Source organism: Acinonyx jubatus, chromosome C1 (genome assembly GCF_027475565.1).
Source record: "Acinonyx jubatus isolate Ajub_Pintada_27869175 chromosome C1, VMU_Ajub_asm_v1.0, whole genome shotgun sequence".
In the NCBI taxonomy this organism is placed as follows: Eukaryota; Metazoa; Chordata; class Mammalia; order Carnivora; family Felidae; genus Acinonyx; species Acinonyx jubatus.
Genome location: NC_069381.1, coordinates 184,261,075 through 184,287,343, shown reverse-complemented (window position 1 = coordinate 184,287,343; position 26,269 = coordinate 184,261,075). Strand labels below are relative to the sequence as shown.

The 26,269-nt window shown below is 36.0% G+C and overlaps 1 protein-coding gene across 3 annotated transcripts in view; it reads left to right on the top strand.

The window, feature by feature from the left end:
* The window catches only part of TRAK2 (trafficking kinesin protein 2), a 65,373-nt gene that overhangs the window by 17,934 nt on the left and 21,170 nt on the right, over nt 1–26,269 (top strand). For 2 of the 3 annotated variants that reach the window (XM_027053464.2, XM_027053462.2), the window contains 5 exons: nt 10,225–10,514; nt 14,970–15,164; nt 23,057–23,133; nt 24,865–24,981; nt 26,007–26,216. In XM_027053464.2, the coding sequence (XP_026909265.1) occupies nt 10,424–10,514; nt 14,970–15,164; nt 23,057–23,133; nt 24,865–24,981; nt 26,007–26,216 (690 nt within the window). In that variant the 5' untranslated portion in view covers nt 10,225–10,423. Of the gene's footprint in view, nt 1–6,470; nt 6,631–10,224; nt 10,515–14,969; nt 15,165–23,056; nt 23,134–24,864; nt 24,982–26,006; nt 26,217–26,269 lie in introns of all 3 variants that reach the window. The other variant, XM_053215560.1, reaches the window with a different exon arrangement.

Sequence of the window (26,269 nt, the reverse complement as noted above, 5' to 3'; positions counted from 1 at the left end):
TTAAAGTTAGTAATTTAAGAATTTAAAGGCTAAGCATGGTGAATGCAAGTGCTTCTGTGGAAACTTATCAGAAACCACAGATGGCACCATGGGTTTTTCCTTATCTGCAGGTGAAGCTCTGGTGCGGATTCCTTAGCTGCCAGAAGTTCCCTCCCTTCTGCTGTTGGTAGAGATTGTGGCGGGGGTTTGTCTGCCTCAGCAAATATTTATTGTAAACAAAACAGAGAAGTTTTTAAAAAATGCCCAAAATGTATCATATCAGGTAGAAAGGAATGCAGAGCCCATAAACTTGAATCTCACTTATGGTTTTGGGCTTTTAAACCAATGGATTTAACAGCCTTTGGAATCCAACCTGTTTGTAAGTAGAGCTGCCTCCATATATTTCATATTCTGAAAATCCTACTGATCTTTAAATCTAAAAAAGATCTCTAAAAAGGGGGGGGGGATAAAAAAAAAAGAGATGATACCAAAAAAGGGGGGATACAAAATATTTGCTGGGCACAATTCCTGTTTCCTAGGGGTGAACTTTACAACTGCTGGTAGGATAGCTATGCTGAATATAGCCGATTGTAATATACTGGGGCACATCAGTCCAGCTAGACGTGGTGTTGATGTGTGGTCTCTGCCTTTGTGAGGTCTGCTACTCACTCTTCAGGATGGATTGTGGTGGTGACACCCCACCCCTTTTTTCAACTGTTATACTAAAGCAATCATACTGTCTTTTTTGTGATTTAAGAGCTGGTTTTAAAATTAATGGTTTTTTTGGTAAATCTTACCTTTGATGTAGCTGGACAACATTAAAATTAGTGCATATCTGCATCAAAAATCTATTTAATGTATAAATATAGTAAATTTATTTTATTTTTTAAATTATACAGGTTATCTTTAGACCGGATTAGGGTTGTTGCTGCCTAAAAGAGCTCCTGCTGATGGTGATTGGCACTCTTCCCATTTCTCCATGCAAATAAGCAGACAACATGTACTCTAAATTAATCCCCAAAGTATTATTTGTATAGTAAAGTTTTAAAGTGTATTTCTAACTTAAGTATTTGTTAAATTTTTTTTTTTTTTTTTTTTTTAATGTTTAGTTTGAGGGTGGGAAGGAGCAGAGAGAAAGGGAGAGAAAGAATCCCATGCAGGCTCCTCACTGTCAGCATGGAGCCTGATTTAGGGCTTGATCTCACAGTTTCTGAGATCATGACCTGAGCCAAATTCAAGAGTCGGATGCTTAACTGACTAAGCCACTCAATAGCCCCTATGTGTTTGTTAAATCTTTTGTTTACTTTAATTGTAGGCTCTGTGCTTTTGTTGAGATGAGGTTTCTCTGAATTGTTTTAGTCTTTTCTGTAAGCCTATTTTGGCCAGTGTATCCTGTTTTAAGGAAGTAGCAAGATTTTTTTTAAGGCACAGAACCTATATTTAGGCACACACTGTTGACCATTTAGTTTCCATGGCTAGGCTAAACTAAGTCATTAGCCATGATGTGTTCTTCCAATAATATCCCCATCAATGACATGTTTTGGTTGTTCTTCTTAAGTCGTATTCTTGTTTAAGTAAGTCACTTGGCTATTTTACTTTATTTTCTCCTAGATGTGCATGATTTATAAAGGTTGGCTTCTTGTTAAATAATGCATGTTTGGTTGATCAAAGAAAAGCATTGAAGTTGTTCCTGAAAAGAGTGAATAAAAATGGAGCATAAAAAATAGTTGGTGCTCAAGGAGATACTAAGAATATGTTGTACGAACGAGGAAGGGTACTGAAAATGTGTTGTTTGTGCTTGCCAGAGTTTGCCAGCAGTTTCTACTACATTTAGAACTCTGATTCTGCAGTCTTTCTTAGAAAGGAAAATGATAAATGTCACTAAACTGACATCACTTGTTAGAGGGCAGGCAGTAAATGGGATTTCTTATGTTAAGAGAAAAATGCCATTAAGTGTCACAAGTACGGTTTACATTGTTCCCAACTTTGTGTAAGGCACCATAACAATAATATTATTAATGATACTAAAGTAATACCATTTAGTTATGATAGAAATAGTAACTAATATTTGCATAGAATTTACTCTATTCTAAAGCATTGTTCTATTACATGTATTAACTTGTGTAATTCCCCCAACCGATTCTCTGAGGTGGGTGTTAATACTATCCTCTCCTAACTCACTTAATCCCCATAGCCACCAAATAAATAGAGCCTGTTATTAGGTCCATTTTTAGATGAAAAAAATGAGATTAAGTAATTTGTCCAAGGTCGTACAACTAGTAAGTGGTGGAACTGGGGTTCAAATATAGGCAGCCTAGGTCCAGAATCCATGTTCTTAACTGCTGTCAGTAGGCTGAACAATGGCTGTCAAAGAGACCCAGATCCTAATACTCTGGAACCTGTGAATATTACCTTATATGGCATAAGGGATTTTGCAGAAGGGACTAAATTAAAGATTTTGAGATGGGGCGGTTATCCTGGATTTTCTAGTTGGGTCCTAAATGTAATCATAGGTGTCCATATTTATACAAGGGAGGTAGAGAGTGATTTGATGAAGGTTTTGTAGCAGTAGAAGCAGAGAGATTTGAAGATGCTTTGCTACTACTGGCTCTGAAGGTGGAGGAAAGTGTCCTGAGCCAAGGAATGCAGACTTAGAAGCTAGAAAAGACAAGGAAATGGATTCTTCCCTAGAGCCTTCAGAAGAAGCACAGACCTTCCGATACCTTGGTTTTGGCCCATTGAAACCACTTCATCCTTTGATGTCCAGAACTGTAAGATAACAAACTGGTGTCGTTTCAAGCCACTAAATTTTTGGTAATTTGTTGCAGCAGCAGTAGGAAACCAATATAGCTTCTATGCTATGAATAAAGGTACTAGTTATAGTTAAGACTTTTATTGTAACATCCCTTCCCCAGAATCCTTGAAGGAATGAACTTCAGTAAAAATCTTCTTCAGTTGTCCTGCTTTATAAGGCACCTGTCACTTTATTGCTCAGTTCTTTTCTCTTTATATATGAAGATTATTCAATCGTTAGACTATAGAGTAGTCTAAACAGGGTAGCTATTCTGAACTCAGAGTTGGCTGTTGAGCCAGAAATTTAAGAAATACTAGGCAGAAGACATCATCTTTTCTTTAGGCCCAAACAAAAGGGGAAGCTGAAGGGAATGAGCATTTTAGTGTCTACTGTATGTCAGGTACCAAACTAGGAATTTCTATTTTTTTATGTAGTTCTCATACCTGACCCTCCCTATAAAGAGTAAATTATTACTCCCACCTTGACAATGAGGAACTGTTAAATAATGTGCTCAGGGTCAGAAGACCAGTAAATAAGATAAAAATTCAGGTTTGTCTGATGCCAAGGTGCATACATTGTTTTATGCTCAGCATTGCTACTCCAAACTAATCCTACTGAGGCACTCAGATCTAGACTAGGGCACATCCAAAGGGTCTATTTCCTTAGCTCTAAAGAGTCATCGGAAAGAACATATCATTTCCAGATCATCTCTGACCTGGTACACAGTCTTCTGGTTAGGCAGGTTCCTGGATTGCCCTGGAAGTCTAGATTCTTCCTGCACGACTCTGAAGATGGACTTAGTTCTGTATTCAACTTGGTGTTCTTTATTCTTATATAGAAGAGTTAAGGCTAAACAATTAACACTACCTCCAAAACTAATTAAAAAGCAATCCTCCAGAGCAAAGATCTGGAGTCCATAGTTGAACTTTATATACAGTTTTTTTGTGTCTGTGTTTCTATGTGATACATGTAAATATAAAAAACAGAAAAAGTAGGAATGCTATAATAAGAGTAAACCACCTAGTAGGTAAGAGTGGCAGGCAGAAGGTCCCAAGGTTATCATTAGATTTTCACAATGGTCTTTGATTAAAATATGTTTAAGAACCATAGTTCTGTTTAAAAACCAATTTGGCCCAGTATGAGAGGCACTTGGCTTCTATTCTCTCCTTTTTCATCTCCCTCCTGCTCCCTCTGTTTCTTCCCTTTTTATCGTCCTTTCCTCTCTACTTCTTTCTTCACATGCAAATTTGTAACTTACTACTTTTTAAAAAATGCTTTCTTATAAATTGAAATAACTTTAGGGGCGCCTGGGTGGCGCAGTCGGTTAAGCGTCGGACTTCAGCCAGGTCACAATCTCACGGTCCGTGAGTTCGAGCCCCGCGTCGGGCTCTGGGCTGATGGCTCAGAGCCTGGAGCCTGTTTCCGATTCTGTGTCTCCCTCTCTCTCTGCCCCTCCCCCGTTCATGCTCTGTCTCTCTCTGTCCCAAAAATAAATAAACGTTGAAAAAAAAATTAAAAAAAAATAAATTGAAATAACTTTAAATACACTTGTAAGTGTAGGAAATAAAGTCTATTCTTTACTGAAATTCTTCAAGAAGTAGTGATCTAATTATAAGTATCTAAATGTAGGGTGGAACCCTGTTTAAGAATTTGATCTAGGAAATCATTGATTTAGACAGATGATTATTTAATACCTGAATTATTTTACTACTAGATCGGGAGTTGGCAAACTTTTTCTGTAAAGGGTCAGAGAGTAAATATGTTAGGTGTTGCCTGACTTATAAGGTCTCTGTCACAATTACTAAGCTCTCCCACTGAGGCATGAAAGCCCAATCACTTATCAATAAGTGAGTGTGGCTGTGTTCCAGTAAAACTTCATTTATGACACTGAAATTTGAATTACATATAATTGTCACACATTTTGAATCATTTTAACTTTGATTTTTTTCAACTATTTAAAAATGCAAAAACTATTCTTTAAAAAAAATTTTTTTAAGGTTTATTTATTATTGAGAGACAGACACAGAGTGTGAGCCGGGGAGGGGTAGAGAGAGGGGGAGACACAGAATCCGAAGTAGGCTCCAGGCTCTGAGCTGTCAGCACAGAGCCCGACATGGGGCTCAAACTCACAAACTGTGAGATCATGACCTGAGCCAAAGTCGGTCGCCCAATCAACTGAGCCACCCAGGCATCCCAAAAATGTAAAAACTATTTTTATCTCAGGGCAGGCCAAATTCATCTTTCAGGCAATAGTTTGCTTACCCTGCACTAGATAGCCTGTTATACACTAGCATGCTTATTCTTATATTTGCATTACCATTCTATTTTTAAAAATACATTGCCGGGTTAATAATTATAAATTTGGGTCTCTGGAGTATTATAATTTAAAAGACCTTGGTAAAGATTATATGTAACATAAAGACTTAAGAAAGTTTTTGTTTGCCTACTGATGAATCATTATCCCCCTCCCCCACTTCTTTGTTGGCAGAACCCCTAATTAAGATTTTGTTCAAATACCTGATGGTCATATATTTCAGAGTTTGCTTTCTTCTTCCTCCCAGTTTCAGGGTATGGGAGTGGGCAAATCTTTATTGGTTTGATCCAATTTTCATTCCTTTTCCTTTGTGGTGATTGATTTAGGAATGGCAATTTGGACAATAAGGTACATGGAGAAGAATTCAATTGCATACAATAGACTGATCTTGCATATGAAAATGAATTTTTGACAGCTGGAGTTAAAATCAAAATACCTAAAGAAATACTTTTGAATTTTACTTCATTTTGCACTGGCCACTGCAGATTGCTGTCTTAAGTTTTTTTATTTTTTTGTTTTTGATTTTTTTAAGTCAAGTTAGTTAACATACAGTGTAGTATTGGTTTCAGGAGTAGAACCCATTGATTCATGACTTTCATGTAACACCCAGTGCTCATCCCAACAAGTGTCCTCCTTAATGCCCTTCACCCCTTCGGCCCATCCCCCTGCCCACCTCCCCTTCAGCAACCCTCGGTTCATTCTCTATATTTAAGAGTCTATTATGGTTTGCCTCCCTCTCTGTTTTTATCTTATTTGTCCTTCCTTTCCCCTATGTTCATCTGTTGTGTTTCTTAAATTCCACATATGAGTGATTTTCTGATATTTGTCATTCTGACTTCTTTCACTTATCATAATTGCCTCCAGTTCCATCCATGTTGTTGAAGTGGCAAGATTTCATTCTTTTTGATCACTGAATAATATTCCATTATATATGTATACCACATCTTCTTTAAAAAATTTTTTAATGTTTACTTGTTTTTGAGGGAGAGAGAGCACAAGTGAGGGGGTGGGTAGAGAGAGAGAGAGGGAGACACAGAATCTGAAGCAGGCTCCAGGCTCTGAGCTGTCAACACAGAGCCTGATGCGAGGCTCAAACTCACAGACCATGAGTCATGACCTGAGTTGAAGTCAGAGGCTTGACTGACTGAGCCACCCAGGTACCCCAACCATATTTTCTTTATCCATTCATCAGTCGATGGACATTTGGGCTCTTTCCATAATTTGGCTTTGGGGATAGCACTGCTATAAACATTAGGGTGCATGTGCCCCTTCAAATCATCATTTTTGTATCCTTTGTATAAATAACCTAGTAGTGCAATTGCTGGGTCGTAGGGTAGTTATATTTTTAACTTTTGGGGGAACCTTCACACTCTGCAGTCACAGAGTGACTGCACCTGTTGGAGACAAGGGAAACAAAAGCAAAAAATGAGCTATTGGGACCTCATCAAGATAAAAAGCTTCTGCACAGCGAAGGAAACAACAAAACTAAAAGGCAACCAGTGGACTGGGAGAGGATATTTGCAAATGACATATCAGATAAAGGGTTAGTATCTAAAATCTATAAAGAACTTATCCAAACTCAACACCCAGAAAACAAAGTGAAGAAATGGCCAGAAGACATGAATAGACACTTTTCCAAAGAAGACGTCCAGATGGCTAACAGACACATTAAAAGATGCTCAACATCACTCATCATCAGGGAAATACAAATCAAAACCACAATGAAGTACCATCTCACACCTGTCAGAATAGCTAAAATGAACAAATCTGGAAACAATGGATGTTGGCGAGGGATGTGGAGAAAAGGAAACACTTTTACACTGTTGGTGGGAATTAAGTTTTTATTTATATTCCAGTTAACATACAGTGTAATATTAGTTTCAGGTGTATAATATAGGGATTCAGCATTTCCATAAAACACCCAGTGCTCATCACTAGTGCACTCCTTACTTCCATTACCTATTTAACACATCCCCCCCACCCACCTCCAGTCTGGTAACCATCAGTTTGTTCTCTGTAGTTAAGAGTCTGTTTCTTGGTTTGTCTCTCCCTTTTTTCCTTTGCTCATTTGTTTTGTTTATTAAATTCCACATATGAATGAAACCATACGGTATTTGTCTTTCTCTGACTTATTTCACGTAGCATAATACTTTGTAGTTCCATCCGTGTTGCAAATGGCAAGATTTCATTCTTTTTTATGGCTGAGTAATATTCCTGTGTGTGTGTGTGTGTGTGTGTGTGTGTGTGTGTGTGTGTGGTGTGTGTGTGTGTGTGTACATACCGCATCTTCTTTATCCATTCATCAGTCGATGGACATAGGCTGTTACCGTAATTTGGCTATTATAAATAATGCTGCTGTAAACATCAGGATGCATGTATCCATTTGAATTAGTCTTTTTGTATTCTTTGGGTAGATACCTAGTAGTTGCTAAATCATAGTGTAGTTCTAATTTTAATTTTTTGAGGAGAATCCATATTGTTTTCCATACTGGCTGCACCAGTTTGCATTCCCACTAACGGTGCACAAGTGTTCATTTTTCTCCACATCCTCACCAACACGTGTTGTTTTTTGTGTTTTATATTTTAGCCATTCTGATAAGTGTGAGGTGATATCTCATTGTAGTTTTGATTTGTATTTCCCTGATGATGAGTGATGTTGAGCATCTTTTCATGTGTCTGTTAGCCATCTGTAACATGTCTTTGAAAAATGTCTATTCATGTCTTCTGCCCATTTTTTAATTGGGTTATTTGTATTTTAGGTGTTGAATTGTATAAGTTCTTTATATATTTTGGATACTAATCCTTTATTAGATATGTTCTTTGCAAATATCTTCACCCATTCTGTAGGTTGCCTTTTAGTATAGAATTTTTAAATTTGTATTTATTAAAATTTTCTGAATTCAAACAGAAAAATTAAATTTTTATTATGTCAACAAAAAATTATAACTCCTTTTTTGGGAAGGAGTTGTTTATTCCATTATGTCTTTTTTTCCTTACACAATGTATTTTTCAAAAAAAAGGCAACCCTATGCCAATAATCACAGAAGTTTTCCAAATTTTACTGGTCCATGTAAACCTTAAAGTCTGGGTGTTGGAAATCTTGGTCTGTACTCAGTAAACTCCATTCTTACTACCTCACTTCCTGACTCCTTGCAGCCTGGCTCTGGGCCTAACTTTGTGGCTGAACTGGTTTCTAGAAGGTTAACATCGATTCTATGGTCTCAGCACCCTCTTTTTAAACCAAATTTCCCCTTTGCCTTTTCTGTAATGTTTAATTCTGTTGCCTATTTCATCATTGAAACTCTTTTGCCTAGCATTTACTGAGAACGCTTCTGTATCTACCTCAGTGACCATTTTTCAGTTTCTTTTAATGCCTTTATTTTGTTCCTATTGTGACTCTTGTTTACAATGCCTGTAAATAGTATGCATGAGAATGAATTAGCCATAAATAGAAGCTGCAAGTTGCTAAGTAGACACTATTTAGTAGAGACTGTCTTTTGATATAAAGCTAGGCTTATAATCAGTATTAAATAGTTTCCCTAACTGATAACAGTTGTTTTTTTCAAGTACACACATATGTTTAATGCATTGCATTCCTTGGTATGTATCTTTATTAAACCACTTCTTTTTTATTGGACTTAAAATTTTTTTTTTAATATTTATTTATTTATTTATTTTTGAGAGAGACAGAGAGAGAGTGGGGAGGGGCAGAAGGAGAGAGAGAATCTCAAGCAGGCCAGATCTGAGCTGTCAGTGCAGAGCTCAATGCGGGGCTCGAACTCACAAACCATGAGATCATGACCTGAGCCAAAATCAAGACTTGGATGCTTAACTTACTGAGCCACCCAGGTGCCCCTTAACCATTTCTTTATAGATATTTTCTTTCCATTTGTGTGCATATGCTTTTAAAAAAATAACCACATGTGCATTCTTGTGCCTACGTCTTGACACACTTTGTGAATATAACCACATTATAAATTCATAGTGGTAGAATTGTTGAATTGTAGTGTATGTGCACTTAAAAGTTTGGTATACATTGCCAAATAGCCTTTCTAAAAGTTTGTACCAGTTTGCACTTTTATCAACAGTATGAGTGCTGCTTTTTCCATGCCCTCTCCAACAATGAATATAATAAAACTTAATGTTTGCTTATCTAATGGGTGAAACATGTTTACATTTTTATTTATTTTAGTTATAGTGAGGTTGAGCATATTTTATATTACTGGTTCTCAACTGGGAGTGTTTTTGCCTACTACCAGGGGACATTTGGCAATGTTTGCAGACATTTTTGGTTGTTACAACTGAGAGAAGGTCTGGGGAGAAAATTCTGCTGGCATACTGCTAAACATCCTGCAATGCACATGACAAAGCATTATCGCCAGATACCAGTAGTGCCAGAGTTGAGAAACTATTTTATATTATTCCACTTCATCTCTTTTGTTGGTTTATTATCTGTAATTCTTGAGTTATTTTGTTGGTTACTTTCAGGTTTATAGTATATAGCTTTAACTTATCACAGATTACCTTCAATAATGTTTTACCATTTCACATACAATATAAAAGCCTTATAACAGTATATTTTCATTTTTCTCCTCCTGGCCTGTAATACTATAATACATTTTACTTCTACATGTGCTATAGACTTCACAAAAATAATTATAATTATTATTATTAGTAGTAGTAGTAGTATTTTATTTTAAACAGTTGAGTATCATTAAATTTTTTAAACGTTATTATAATTTATTATTAGATTGCACATATTTCAGGTGAATAATTTGATAACTTTTGGCATGTATATATAATTGTGAAACCAACACCAAATATCACAATACTGAACGTATTCATCATCCCCAAAGCTTTTCTCCTGCCCTTGGAAATCTGTCCCCCAACCCCAGGCAGCCACTCATCTGTTTTCTGTTGCTATAGATAAGCTCACATTTTTAGAATTTTATGTTAATGGAATCATAAACAATATATTTTGTTTTTGTCTGACTTTCATCTGGCATAATTAGTTTGACATTTATCCATGTTGTATGTATCACTAGGAAAACATTTTTAATGACAGAGATTCCAGGTAATTGAACTGTTATTAAAGAGCATGCTGAATTCTAAAGTCATTTGATGTGTTCTGTTTTAGGTCATGACTCGCCAGAGTATGATAATCACATGAGAGCACTCATTGCTACAGATGTCATTTGACTCATCAGAAAAAATCTGTTTAAAAGAAAATATCTATACGACCAGATCCATTTCATTATTGAATGGCTTGATGGATTTCCTTTACTCTGATACACACCAAAGCTGTCCTTATCAACCAAAGCAAGAAAGGATCCTGCATGAGTCAATCACAGAATGCCATTTTTACATCACCAACAGGTGAAGAAAACCTCATGAATCGCAATCACAGAGACTCAGAGAGTATCACTGGTGAGTCCAGTTTAATAAATATTGAAGTGCTATTCCTTACAGGATAAAATGCAGATGCCTCAGTCTAGTATATAAGATCTACCATGATGAAACCCTGGCTTCACTTTACAGCCTGATCTCCTGAGAGATCCACTGAATTAATATTTCCTTCTCCTAGGCCCTTACTGAATTATCAAAATCTGCCTTGTGTCTTCTGTGTCATCTATGTTGGATTCTTCTGTACCATGTGAGCCCTGGTCAGAAGGAACTGCATCATACTTACTCTCTTCCCATCTTGCCTTTCTATTCATATCTTCCTATCCCTACAAGGAAAGAGTTGCTTGCATTTATATACCTTGCAAGCATGTGACAACATTTAGGCACTTAAGAAGCTCTCAGGACATAAAGGTTATTCAAACATGGGTATGGGCCCATAAGCCCTTATGTGTAAGACCAAATCAAAACAACTCTGAATACTCAAAGTTTTTTCTAGACTTTGGTTCTTAAATTCATTGGTCCACAAAGCTTGACTTGTGTAGCTGTTTCTAGATTTATCTCACTTAGCGTGAATATTTGCTTGCTGAATGTGTATTAATGTATTTAAATATGGGGTGCTGCTACAAAACCAGTTGGTGATGTTATATATCGTATAGTAGATGCTTAGCACTACCTTTCTAAAACTCCAAAAAATTCTGAAGTCCATCCAAACCCAGTTTTTTTCAAATTTTTATTCAGTTTTATTGTGATATCTCCCCTCTTCTGTAACTCCAATTGCATGTATGTTAGACTGCTTGATACTGTGACACAAATCACTGATGATCTGTTCATTTTCCCCCCAGTTTTTTTTTTTTTCTTAATGCTTCATTTTCGATTGTTTCCATTACTATGCCTTCAAGTCTACCTCAGTTCTTTTCATTTGGGGAATGTCTAATCTGTTAATGTTACCCAGTGAGTTTTTCAATTTAGACATTGTACTCTAGTTCTACTCGGGTTTTATAAAGATCGATATAACTTCTGTTTCTTTTCATCAGGTTTATGTTTTCCTTTTAAATCTTTGAGCATATTAGGGGCGCCTGGGTGGCTCAGTTGGTTGAGCGTCTGACTTCAGCTCAGCTCATGATCTCTCCGTCCATGAGTTCAGGCCCCGCGTCAGGCTCTGTGCTGACAGCCAGAGCCTGGAGCCTGTTTCGGATTCTGTGTCTCCCTCTCTCTCTGCCCCTCCCCAGCTCATGCTCTGTCTCTGAAAAATGAATAAACCTTAAAAAAAATTTTAAATCTTTGAGCATATTAATAATTGCTGTTTTTAAATTGTTGTTTACTATTTTTATCATCTTTGTCATTACTGAGCCTATTTCTATTGATTCATTTTCCAACTGGTAATGGATTACAGTTTGCTTATTCTTTGCATATCTAGTAATTTTTGACCAAATACTGAATATTTTGAATGTTACATTGTTAGATGTTTAGATTTTGTTGTCTTCCTTGGAAGAGTGTTAAAATTTGTTCTGGCGTGTCCTTAAAGTTACATGCTGATAAAGTTGATCCTTTTGAGACCTGGCTTTTTTTTTTTTTTTTTATGAATATAATTTATTGTCAAATCACTTACATACAACACCCAGTGCTCATCCCAACAAGTGCCCTCCACCATGCCCATCACCCATTTTCCCTCTCCCCCACCCCTCCATCCACCCTTAATTTGTTCTCTGTATTTAAGAGTCTCTTGTGGTTTGTTGAGGCTTGTTTTTAATCTTTGTTATGTGGGTCTCTAGATCACACTTTAGATCATACTGTAATATGCTTTGTTCTAGCATTAATTTAATCCTACTACCAGTAGGTATGGCCTAAGATCTTTACTGATTATCCCACCTGTTCATAAGGGTTTTCTACAATGGCTAGATGAAATTCTGACCTCTTTTTGCCTTGTGTAGGAGAGTGACATAATGTAGATATGAAGATGTAGATGAAAATTTGAGTGTATGCGAGCAAACCAGTTTTGAGGCTCTTCAAGAGGAACAAGAGGAGTCCTTGATATTAAATGGACACAATGTGGCTACAAAGAATTGGGCATATGGAAGGGACATTTGAAAGATAAATGTTAGCAAGGGAATTGTTAAGACTGGATAATCAGAGAAAGATATCACATGATTTCACTCATATGTGGAATTTGAGAAACTTAACAGATGATCATAGGGGAAGGGTAGGAGAAAGAAAATAAAAACTGAGAGGGAGGCAAACCTTAAGAGACTCTTAAATACAGCAAACAAACTGAGGGTTTATGGGGGTAGGGAAAATGGATGATGGGCATTAAGGAGGGCACTTATTGGGATGAGCTCGGGTGTTATATGTGATGAATCACTGGAATCTACTCCTGAAGCCAAGACTAACACTGTATGTTAAATAACTTGAGAATTAAGGAAAAAAAAAAAAAGACTGGATAATCAGAAAAAGAAAAGAGGATAAGCCGGAGAGTAGTAAATAGCACATTATTAGAAACACAGAAGCAAATAGGGGGAGCTAGTCAAGGATATTTAGCCTACTAAACCTTGATTGTATACTCATTTTATTTTAGAGGGGAGGGGAGAGGGACAGAGAGAGAAAGAGAATCTTAAGCTCCATGCTCAGCATGGAGCCCCATGTGGGGTTCAGTCACATGACCGTGGGATCTTGACCTGAGCTGAAATCGAGTCGGATGCTTAACTGACTGAGCCACCCAGGTGACCCATGTGTACTCATTTTTAAAATTACCTCTTGCAAGTAGGGAATTGGTAACCTTAAATTTTCATTAGAATTCAATAATAATTAGAATTCATAAATAATTCATTAGAATTTCATTAGTACATATTAAAAGACAATTTCTAGGAAATAATGGCTCTATTAATGAAAGATAAATTTTGTTCTTCATTTCCATTATACCCCTGAATTGCCTACAAGCCTGTTTTTAGGTCTGCATGTATTTATAGTCAACTTCTCTTCCTGTGAGTATTACACTGACTATCTATATATGATATATTTATGGCAGGAAAAAATTGGATAATCGCATGGAATTTGTAGTAATAAAATTTGGTTGTATTTTTAGGGCTTTTAAAGAGATCTGCTAAGGGTTGAGAGCTTCTTTAGAACCATATTTAAAGTTAAATGTACCTCATCTTTGTGATTATGAAGTCACTGCTTGTCCTGGGTAAAGAGGGGTATGTGATGGGGTATGTGGTATTGTTAACTTCCTCATATTTGATTTATTAAACTGTTATTGTTAAGGTCAAGTTGTAGAAATTTACTCCTTTAAGATGTTTTCTTAAAATGAACTTTGTTGTTTTTTGCCAGAGTTAGAATATGTTTCTTTATACTATCCACAAAGGAAATATCAGATCTCTTTATAAAGTGTGAGGGTTGATATGACATCCTGTGTTTTCTCTATTTTAAGCATGTTAAAAGGGATAAGTTTACTTTTTTGGTAAACTGCTAAATTTGGTAAGTGTTAAATGATGGTCCGTATTTGGAACAGGAAGCCAGGAGCAAACACAGAATAAAGGCAGAGAAGCCAAGTGTGTTCAGAGATGTATATGCAGGAAGTAGCTAGAGGTGTGTGGGTGAGAGAGTAGTGATGTGAAAGGTATTCAGGACTTCAAATGTAGTACATCTTTAAAATAAAAATGATAAAGTACTTATTCCAGTACTAGTGCTAGAACACTGCTGAAATGTTAATATTACTGGTTAACATTTAGCCAATAAATGTTTATTTTTTATGTCTAACTGCTGTGAGAATATACTGAAATACAATTTTTCTAAAGTTTAAAGAATACTCCCACAGAGTTTAAATTCTCTTATTAAAGAACATGTCATTTTATTCCTTTTGAACTAGCTATTTTCTGGTGGTTGTTTTGTGTTGCCTTTTTCTCCCAAGTATATAATTTATTTGAGGTCAGATCTCTTTTAAGCAACACTAAATAGACTGATAAGGAGGAAATATGAAATGTGTCCAAACTCATTTAAAATTTTAAAAACATAGTTATATTCACCAAGCAATATATATATGTATCTTTCTTGAACTGTCTGGTTTTTTTTTTTAATTGATCTATATAAATTTAAGTTAGTTAACATACAATGTAGTAGAGGTTTCAGGAGTAGAACCCAGTGATTCATCACTTACATGAAACACTCAGTGCTCATTACAAGTACCCTCACTAATGCCCATCCCCCTACACAGCTCCCCTCCAGCAACCCAGGCAGTATATTTTTAAATAGACTATAATTAAAATTCATGGTATTATTTTTGCTATAGAAGTTTTCATATTAAAAAAAGCTAGAGAATGACCAACTATATAGTACCAGCATATATTAGTAAAAATCATTGGAGAAATTATCCCAACTAGTGTTTCTCTGGTTACCCTACTTTTAGAAACTAATTTCACTGATATTTTCTCTGTAACTAGTAAATTGGAATATTTTGGATTCATTTACATGGAATCTCCTCTTTAGATGTCTGCTCCAATGAGGATCTCCCTGAAGTTGAGCTGGTAAGTCTGCTAGAAGAACAGCTACCCCAGTATAAGCTAAGAGTGGACTCTCTATTTCTATATGAAAATGAAGACTGGACTCGGTCCCCACACCAGCAGCAGCATGCATCTGATGCCCTCTCTCCAGTCCTTGCTGAAGAGACTTTCCATTATATGAGTGAGTATTTTTTAGCCTCTTAGACTTTGTCCATTGAAATAAAGATGATAAGTATCTTGGTGTTGACTTTTAAGAAGTTTTAGAAGTCATTTAAAAGCATTTAAAAAGCATTTAAAAGCATTCCTAGCCATTGTTCATTGTGTACCTACTTGAACTCAAACTGATTTAACAACACAAAGAGATGATTCTGTGTTATGTCTGAATGTAGAAGGTTTGTCATTCTTTACAACTCTGAGTGTCTGTGGTTGCAAGCATACTCAGATATTTCCATTTCTTCTTTCTTTTATTTGATACTGTTCTCAGACTGAGTAGAAAAAGGAACTTAAAAAAAAGTAGTTGAAATTTTAATTTAAAATTTTAAAATTCCTTTATATCTCAAAGCATTTATTATATCAGTAGTTTGATATACTGAGCCATCAGCTTTTTGACTTTATATTTCCTGTTAAACACAGTCGTAGAAACTGTGTCAGTCATTAAGAAGCATAGTTTTTGGATACATAAGTAGTTTTAATAATTAAAGTATGGAGACCTTTTTGCTTTTGACTTCATTCCAAACATCTGCTTTCAGGTTGAGCTGACTTTTTTTTATTCATTCACTATAAAAATATGTGCATAGTAGCTGTTAGGATATATAAGAAAAGTCTATAAGTTCAACATTGATATAATTGATAAATTATATTGATATAAATTGATAAATTGATAAAATTGTTTTCATTTGAGTTACATATGACATTGCATCAGTTCCTACACATTTTCCCAGTGAGTGCTTCAGTGTTTTTAGTGATTGTTGTAAAATGCTCATTTTTCATAATAATTTTTTTAGTGATCATTTTTATAGTAATCATTAACTTGCTTTTAGTAGTTTTCCTAGAACCAGGTTACATACTACTCAGGAAAAAATTATAAACATTGTTTAAACTTGAAATGGAATATCAAGAAACTCAAAACTATTTCTTCCTCAACAATTCTTATAAGTAGCTGACTATTAAAGTTCTTAAGGTTTTCTTAACTTTCAAGTTTGAGAAGTTGTTTGCGAATTTCTGAAAAGTACTTATTTTTTATTTCCATTTCTCTTTGTTCCATACATTTTTAGATTTGTGAGAAAATTTCAAACTGGAATTTCATCAGGATAAATTTAGTTTTTGTCACTATTTTGATAAAGTGGCACAGAAAGTGCCCCTTTGTTTACTTTTTCTTTGTCATATACGCCACAAGAGGATGGAACTGTAGCTAGAAAGCTGTCTTAAATCACGATTTAACGGAGTTACTTTTAGAGAGAATGTTAAATAAAAATAAATTTTGGAAAATAAATGATAATCAAATTATAAAATACTTGGGTTTTCAGGACTTTATACAAAGCAAACCATAGTATTCAAGGGAGCAGTTTAAAACTCGAGATTAATAGGATGATACAGATTCCCTTATTCTAAATGTACTATTTTCACTTCAGCAATTTGAAAATTGGACTATATATGATATACTTAAGGTCATGAAGCAAATAAACTATGATTATAATTGGTCCACTAATACTTTATCTCTGTACTGTAATTTCACTGTTATTTTAAAAGTATCAGTTCTTTGGGTTAATAGTTCATTCAAATATAAATAAACTTCATTATGAATTTGTATGTTATGAATATAAAAGATAAGTGATTTACTTCATTTAGCAAATTGACCAATGTTTTAAAAAGCAAGATATAAAACATTCTCTGACCCTTTCTAGCAGTTTTCTGTCCCTTTAAGATATCAAGATCCATAGCTCTGAATAATTATTATGTACCCTGACAGGCCATCCTAGGGTTTAGCTCCTTGGTGCTACTACTCCAGCCCCTTCTAATCCATACTTCCCTCACTTGCCAGTAGATCCTTGTACTCATTAAAATGAATTTTAACAACTAATAAAAAAGAGGTGGCCCAGGCAGAGAAACTTCCGTAACACAAAGAAATTGAAAGAGCTGTGAGAAGAAAAATAAATTCAGAGGGAAACATGGGCAGGATTTGGGGTTGTGAGCCTGCCTCACATGGATGAAAGGATACTGGTTGTTCTCTGAAGCCCCCACCAAACCAGGAAGAGATTGTTTACTTTTAAAATAGAACACTTGGGAACAATGGGTGGGTCCAAAAAATGATTCCATCCTACTCCCTGCCATATATAAAGTTTAAGATACAGAATATTTTGCATGCAGAACAGGTCATTTCAGGATTTTCTTAACTTTAAGAGAGAGACCCAGAGGGGCGCCTGGGTGGCTCAGTCGGTTAAGCGGCCAACTTCGGCTCAGGTCATGATCTCACGGTCTGTGAGTTCGAGCCCCGCATCAGGCTCTGTGCTGACAGCTCAGAGCCCGGAGCCTGTTTCAGATTCTGTGTCTCCCTCTCTCTCTGCCCCTCCCCTGTTCATGCTCTGTCTCTCCCTGTCTCAAAAATAAATAAAATGTTAAAAAAAAAAAAAAAAAAAAAGAGAGACCCAGAGTGAGCTGTGGAGCAAGCAGTAAAGTCAGAGCACATCATAACAGAAAGTACCATTTGTTCATGTTAAGGCTAAGAATAGAAACCTGATCTGCCTTTCAGAGTATTTTTTATTTGGGAATAAGGGATCACCTGTACCACTTTCTAATGTATAAGAGAAAGGGTTGGGGGAAATGATTAGCTTTATAAGTTTTATTTAAGAGATCAACATCACTTGGGAACTTGTTAGAAATGCAAATTCTTGGGCTCCTACCCTTATCTACAGAACCAGAAATTCTAGGACTGGGCACGGCAGTCTGTGTTTTAAAAGTCCTGGTAGTGCTGATGCACACGCAGATTTGAGAACCACCAGTATAAAGCATTGTCAACCAAAGCTATGTGGCCATTTCACAGTGATGTTAATTGGAGGATTTAAGGAATTAGGGAGGTTGTACAATTTTGTAGAGAAAGAAGGTTGTAGAAATAATTACTTCTGGCTGGCAAGTTATACTTTTCCTCAAGGTCTGCCCTCAAAAATTATTAATCTGGGGCGCCTAGCTAGCTCAGTTGGAGGAGCATGAGACTCTTGATCTCAGGGTCATGAGTTCGAGCCCCATTTGGGCTGTAGAGATTACTTAAATAAATAAAACTTAAAAGAAAATAAAGCACAGAACTTAAAAAAAAATGACTATACTGTCAGGAAATGAAATATAACTGATAATGTTCGGGAAGCATTAACCATAAGTCAGATAATGGAAGTTAGCAGATTTATATTTACTCTCAACCAGTTCCACAAAATAATTAACTCATATGCCTCAAGACATCTATTGAGTATTATCCATGGAAGAATTGAGAAAATTGTCTCACTCAAATCATTATCAGTAGGGCTTAATTCTCACCTGGAACCCTGTTGAGAAAGGCTGTCGTAGGTTGTACATATCATCAGATGCCTTCTCTTTGTTCTCAGTTCTTTTGAAGGCAGTTTTTTGTATTGCAGAAATATTATCTGTAGTATACACCAAGAGCAGCAGTTGTTTATTTGGGGTTAAAACTGTAAGACCTGTCTGTACTTATCAGGAGCTCTGCAGCTTTTACTATGCCATGTGGGAGGTGTGTATTTCATTTTTGCTTTTTGTTGTTTTGTTTTAGAGTTTTTGCTGTGAGAGGGTTGGAGAGATTAGAAGTCTAGTTAGTTAGTTAGTTAGTTAGTTAGTTAGTTAGTTAGTTATGGGAGAGAGAGAACATGAACAGAGGAAAGGGGCAGAGGGACAGAGACAGAGAATCCCAAGCAGGCTCTACGTTCAGCACAGAGCCTAATGCAGGGCTCAATCCCACAACACTCGGATCATGACCTGAGCCGAAATCAAGAGTTGGATGCTCAACTGACTGAGCCACCAAGGGACCCCTAGGAGTCTTTTTGAATTTCAGTAATTGTGGTAAAAACTTTAGACCTTGGAAAGGAACATTGACAGAAATATCAAGCACCATCTCATATAAATTACAGAGATATCGAAATAGATTAACATTGGCCCTTCTCATCCTGAAAAATGTGAGATTGGGTGGTTGATGTGAAATTATGCAGAATTAGAACTTAAAGTAAGGATTGGTAAAGGACTTATGTATATTCCCCCTCCAGTATTTTTTTCAGGAATGTTAAATTCTCCAAATATTATACCAAAAATGTTGAATGTTAATTAACTTTTATAAAACCAAGTTGCAAGACTGTTCAGTAAAAATGTTTATCATCCCCACTAATGTATAATTTTTTTTTTAGAGAGTTGGGAATTTCATGTCTGGAAAAAAGGAACATTGCTAATTTTTGTACCACATAACATTTTTATTTTAACAGCTGAGAACTGAAGGGAAAATAAGATTTAATAGGATTGATTATAATAAAATCAGTCATCTTGGCTCTGCATTTTCAGTCGAAGAATTGCAGTGAAGATTTAGTCTATCACTTTGGAAACATTTAGTTGCATTGCCTAAATGCCAAGAGTAAACTTAAGAGCTTTGCCCTACTTTTGGAATCTTCCCAAGTGGCATAGCTACCAGGAGTACTGTGTTAAAGAAGACAAGACAAAACTGATAAGGCCGCAGAGAGGAATTCATTGTGTTTCTGTGTGCTTTGTGACTGACATCAGTTGAGCTGCTCTGTGTAATTAAGGTGGCCCCCAGCCTTTGGGGCTCGGTAGTGTATATAGACTGTTTCACATAAAACAAAAATTGGCGGGGCGCCTGGGTGGCTCAGTCAGCTAAGCGTCTGCCTTTGGTTCACGTCATGATCTCATGGTTCGTGAGTTTGAGCCCCGCATCTGGCTCTCTGCTGTCTTTGCAGCGGTGCAGAGCCCACTTCGGATCCTCTGTCTCCCCTCTGTTTCTGCCCCTCCCCTGCTTGAGTGCTCACTCTCTCTCTCTCTCAAAAATAAATAAATAAAAACTTTTTAAAAATCCAAAAAAATAAAAATAAAACAAAAATGTAGAATCCTGGTTACATTATCTAACTTCATCGCCATAATAAATATTTAGGCATTTGAAAATTCATTTTTGCTTTTTGAAACCTCTGAATAAGAGCTGCTATTTTTTTATTGCAAAGATAACATTTATCTTCTTGGAAAATTAGCAAAAGAAAGAAAACAAGAGATCAACCATAATCCCTACCCAGAGATAACCACTAATGTGTATCTTTCCAGCCTGTCTTCTATATCAATGTGTATAAGATATGCTCACGATTTAAAAACAAAATTGGGATCTGTGTTGTTTTGTAACTTGCATTCACGGATGGATACTCAGTATTTCATCAGATAAAGGCCTTCTGATCTTGGTAGGACTGTGGTAGAAACAGCAGCATGGTGCAGAGCCCATTACTGAGAATGAGCAGACCCAATTTTTTTCTTATGACCTAGTGAGATGGGAGTTGTTATCACCCCATTATTATCCTCACTATTATTAGTTTCTCCTCAGTAAAATATGTTTTATTCTATACATTTCTTTTCTGTATTACTGTGACCTTTGTTTTCTCTTCTTGTTTCTTCATGTGTGACTTGTAGCTCATAGCTCTTTATTACATCCTTAACTTATTGGTTTTACTTCAGAATAAAATTACCACTTTATCTTCAACTCTGGTCAATCATATAACATAAACTATGTCATATATTGTTTAAATTAGTTTTATAAAAACTTTTTTAACTGAGTCTCTAGGATTCCTAGTTCTTGCTTGGAGTGTTACCCCTGAATTGGTAGTTTTTATTGCTAACTCCACATCAGAACACCTGGGCATCTTTTACTCACTGTGTGTGCTGTGGGGCTCCTCTAAATCAATTAAATTAGAGTCTAGAGATAGACCTATCACCCTGGATTACATTTGGGTTTGCAATCATTGGCTAGTTTTCTGCTAATAATTTAGAGCATAGATATGGTTTGATTTTTTTCCCTTAGCTTATTATTGAGGAGTAATAGGAGTAGAGGAGACCTCACACTGTAAGTAAATTATGAAGATTCTGTGGGCCTGTTCCCGTATCCCAGGGGTTAAATTACAGAGCCAGTTTTTCTACTTGTAAATATAAATCCTTGTGGGGTGAAAATGTTTCTATCCAGATCTTTTTAGTTTTCTATCTCATATCACTATCAATCTAGCACTTTGTTTTACTTTTACCTAAGAATAAAACTGTCATTAATAATTAAGCTCTAGGTAGTTCTCAGATTCATTTTAAGCAGTTTTGCCAGGAAGAAAAATAAAAAGCTAAAATAAAAGTAAAACATGTCTAATGGTGTCTTTTGGGCAACCTCAAGGTTAAGATGGGACTAAGGAACTACAAGTGACTTATATCATAGTATCTGCTGCCAATACAGTGCATTATTTACAGAAAATTTTAAACAAGGCTATTTCACACATATCAGATGTGTTTAAGAGTAGTAACTGTAGGGGCGCCTGGATGGCGCAGTCGGTTAAGCGTCCGACTTCAGCCAGGTCACGATCTCGCGGTCCATGAGTTCGAGCCCCACGTTGGGCTCTGGGCTGATGGCTCGGAGCCTGGAGCCTGTTTACGATTCTGTGTCTCCCTCTCTCTCTGCCCCTCCCCCGTTCATGCTCTGTCTCTCTCTGTCCCAAAAATAAATAAAAGACGTTGAAAAAAAAAAAAGTAGTAACTGTAAACAGTAGTATAACACTTAATAGTATTTTAATACTGCTCATTACATTATCGTATTTCATTCTTCTAGTGACCTTGTGAGATGAGTGTTATTACCTCTATATTATAAATACAGAATATGAATTTTGGAAGGGTTAAGTGACTTATTCAAGTTCACTCAAATCCATAAATTCAGCACTTCTTTAAAGCCTCTTATTTTTTCACACTTCAAGGCAAACTAATTGTAAAATCAGTCTAAATCAAACACAGATCTGTTTCATGTAATGCACTCCAGAATGAAAAGATCTCTCTTTTATTATAAGATCTCTTTTTATTATTATTAAGCATCATTAGCTTAAAAAAGTATCGCTTATTGGGGTGCCTGGGTGGCTCAGTTAACCATCCGACTTTGGCTCAGGTCACGATCTCACAGTTTGTGGGTTCGAGCCTTGCATTGGGCTCTGTGCTGACAGCTCAGAGCCTGAAGCCTGCTCCAGATTCTGTGTCTCCCTTTCTCTTTGCCCCTCTCCTGCTTGTGCTCTCTCTCAAGAATAAAATATACATTTAAAAAAATGGGTTTTTTAAAGGTATTGCTTATTGTGACTGTGGAATCATTGGGGTCATATTTGTCATTCTCTTTGGAGCTATAATATGCAATATATCGACAGTTCCTGAATTTAATGCAGAATTACTGGACTTAAATTATGCAAGTAATAGTGTATTATACAGTTTATCTTATAGCAAAGGCCTAGATATGATAGAGATTATCATTAATTAAACTAAAAAGGATTATGCCTCATAACAGAACTATAAAAAGTCCTACAAGTCCTATTCCTTGTTTATTGATTTTAGCTCACATGATAGATGATCATAGATATTGAAGATAATCACATCAGAATTCTAATTAAATTCATTTGTAATAGCATAACCCCTCACTAAATAAGTCACCCCTCAGGAACTTTAATTTAGATTAGGGTATAAAATAATTGGTGATTTAATCCATTCTTCAGGGCCACAGTCCCTAATGTGAGTGGACCAAAGTTCTAATCTTATTGAGGGAGGAAGAGATAGGAAGTGGTTGCCTGATGATCATTTGATACTTTTTAAATTCATTGTATGATATATATTTTGTTTGTAATAATTGGTCTGTTTTCTGAGTGTCTATTTTCTATTTTCACATATATTTTTAATCTCCTGAATGGCACTTTTGTAAAAGCCTGGAGTGGTGGTGGTGGTTGTTGTGATCTTTCAACTATTATGAATATTTAAAATTCTCTGTTGTTTCTAAATCCTATAAACAGTTGTTTTAAACTGTCTCAGTTCTAGGCACAGACAGGGTGGAGCAGATGACCAAAACTTACAATGACATCGACATGGTTACACACCTCCTGGCAGAGGTAAGAATATATCTTTTCTTTCTCCAGTACAAAAAGCTAAAACTTGAAGATCATTTAACATCTATCAAGTTTGCACATCAAATGAAAAAGGAGGATGTCTTTGTTCTGGGTTGTTTTGTATCAGGTTGTTACAGATGGAACAGCTGGCATTCCAAAGTAGAATGGTTCCTAAAGTTTATTGTTATGACGTTGCAGAGGGTTTAATTTTTGTTGTTGCTATTATAATGATGCTGGCTTTCTTATTCTAGAAAAGCTATCAAAAAAAAAAAAGTTGATGGTGTTTTGGTTTTTTTGTTTGTTTTTTGTTTTTTGTTATTTTAATAAATTCCTGCTGTTACCCTGGAGCAGAGCAGCCCATTCAAGAAGCAGCTCCATTGCAAATCAATACCAGCAGTTTGCATCATCTTCCCTTTTTTACTTTCAGTTTGGACTATTATTTGAGCTCACTTTGTCCGTGACATTTTTAATATATAGTGTATCTCTTCCAAATGGCATTCTTAGAGGTATCTCCTTATACTGCAACTTCAGTGGGTCTTGAAAGTGTCTTTCTCTTTAAAGTACCCTTCTCCCCTCTCCCCCCCAGCTCCCTAGAATGATTTTGTGTATGCCATTTAGCCTATATTGAAAATGAGATACATTGGGCCTTGAAAATTTGGAGATAATTCATCTACCTCTTTTCATGTATTATAGAGCAAAAGAATAGAGGCTTAATTCTATCTGTATACAGTGATTAATGTAAGTGGAACCCATGCTCATATATAAGGTAGCTAGATGTATATTGACAGTTTTCATCCTACAGGATACAGTCCTCACCACCAACGCATAGATGGGATTCCTACACCCTTGCTAAGTATCACCATCTGCTTAGGACAAGTAACTCTTGGTTTGCTTGGCTATTCTATAGGCCTCCCTGCATCATTACCACCAACTTCTTTAGACTCCCTTCTTTATGTTTCAGCAGAACCTGTAACCTCAAAATTTCTAGTCTGCTATCCCCTCTTTTATCTCACATCATTCTTGCAACAGTTGACAGTAGGGCTCTTGATTATGCTTTCCTCTAAGCCTCTGGCTCTGAATGCATAGAAGCTTTCCCATAATTGGAACTTTTTTCAACATATGTGCTGTATCATTACCATGTTTAATAGACAAATACTCAACAAATATTTGTTGGGCTTTCACTGTGTGCCAGGCCCTATCCTCATTTTCTAAAGACTGTATTGATTTTTTAATTCCCCAAAATCATAAATTTAAAGGTTGGGTTTCTTGAGTAATTAATAGGGTGATCAGTAAATCTCACTTGATTTAGGGGTGCCTGGGGGGTTCAGTCAGTTGAGTATCTGACTCTTGATTTCAGTTCAGGTCATGATCCCAGGGTCGTGGGATCAAACCCCACATCGGGCTCCCTACTGGGTGTGGAATCTGCTTGGGATTCTCTCTCTCCCTCTTCCCCTCTCCCCTGCTTGCTCTCTCTAAAAAATAAAATAAATCTCACTTGATATCAAGAAGAAAAATGCCCTCTTGCATTTATTACTATGGCCGTCATCCATTTGACCAGTGTGTATTAAACACTATATGTGTGTCAAGCCCTGTGTTTATTTGTGGTATCTGGACATTAAAATGAATCTTGATGCTTTCTGGGACATTCCTTGTGAGTGAACAAAATTGCAGAATTTCTAAACTGCCATTTAAATTTTTTTTTGTACTCAAAAGATATATTTGGTATTTTAACAGAGGGATCGTGATCTGGAACTAGCTGCTCGAATTGGACAGGCTCTCTTAAAACGGAACCATGTCTTGTCTGAGCAGAATGAAGCTCTGGAGGAGCAACTGGGACAAGCCTTTGATCAAGTAAGTCTTTGATCAAGTATTTATAGCATGAAATAATTAGTTACTGGACAATAGAAAAGTTTATTTTTCTGGGTGCCCCTGAAGTGATAACAATAGGTAGATAAATAACACCAGTACATGTTAACTTTGTTGTCAGCCATTGAACTAACCAGTAGAGAAATTAAATGTTATTGTACAGAGAAGTGCTCAAGTGACTCTACCTTAGTCAGTATAAAAAAAATATGGTAGATACTGTGTTCAGTACCTATCATACATGTGTCACCCTGCTAAGATTCTAACACTTTTCCTCATCCCTTTGTGTAGACTTTCTGTGTGATCTTATCTTAAATTTATTTTGAAAAAATAACCCTAAATAATAGATACCCAAATGAAGCATCTTTATTCAGAAACCCAAAGAAGAAGAAAAGGAAATTTTGAAAATATATTTATTTCATGCAGTAAATATTTTTTAGTGAGAACCAATTTATTATTAACTTGAAAGGTTACTTTTCAAATTTCCTTTAATTTGTTACTATCTGGTTTCATTAATATTTTATAAATGCCATTATGTTTAATAACATTTGAGCCTTTGTGTTAGAAATAGTTTCTAGAACTATTTCTAGAAGTCACGCAGATTTATACTTAAAAGCTTTAAAGTGTAAGTCTTTAGGATGAGAATTTGAAGGAGGGGTCTATTCTGACACTTGAAAGCTTCTTCAGTTTTGTTTTTAACTGTGAATATATCATTATCTTATGTGAAAATTTCCTCCTACGTTCCTATTTATATAGAATATAAAAATTGGCTTTTCACCTAGTACAGAAAAAGCTGTCTTTGTGGAGTTAATGCTCTAACATTATATCTTAGGAAGTATGTGAGGTTCGTTATTCTCTTTTTAGCACTTGTTACCTTAGTCAATAAAATCTAGCAGCTGATTTTATAATTTTATTTTATGGTAAGAAACAATTGCTCCATGAATTAAAAGCTATATTACATGTAAATAATGAAAATAAAGAACATCTTGTAAATCAAGCCCTTTGATGTGCAGGTTAATCAACTGCAGCATGAGCTGTCCAAGAAAGATGAATTACTTCGAATTGTCTCTATTGCCTCTGAAGAGAGTGAAACTGATTCCAGCTGTTCTACACCTCTTCGGCTCAATGAGTCCTTTAGCTTATCTCAAGGTTTGTTGCAGTTGGACATGCTACAAGAAAAACTCAAGGAACTGGAAGAGGAGAATATGGTTCTTCGATCCAAGGTACATTCAACCGAATTCCCACTTTCCTGTACCTTAAAGGCTGTAAGATTTAG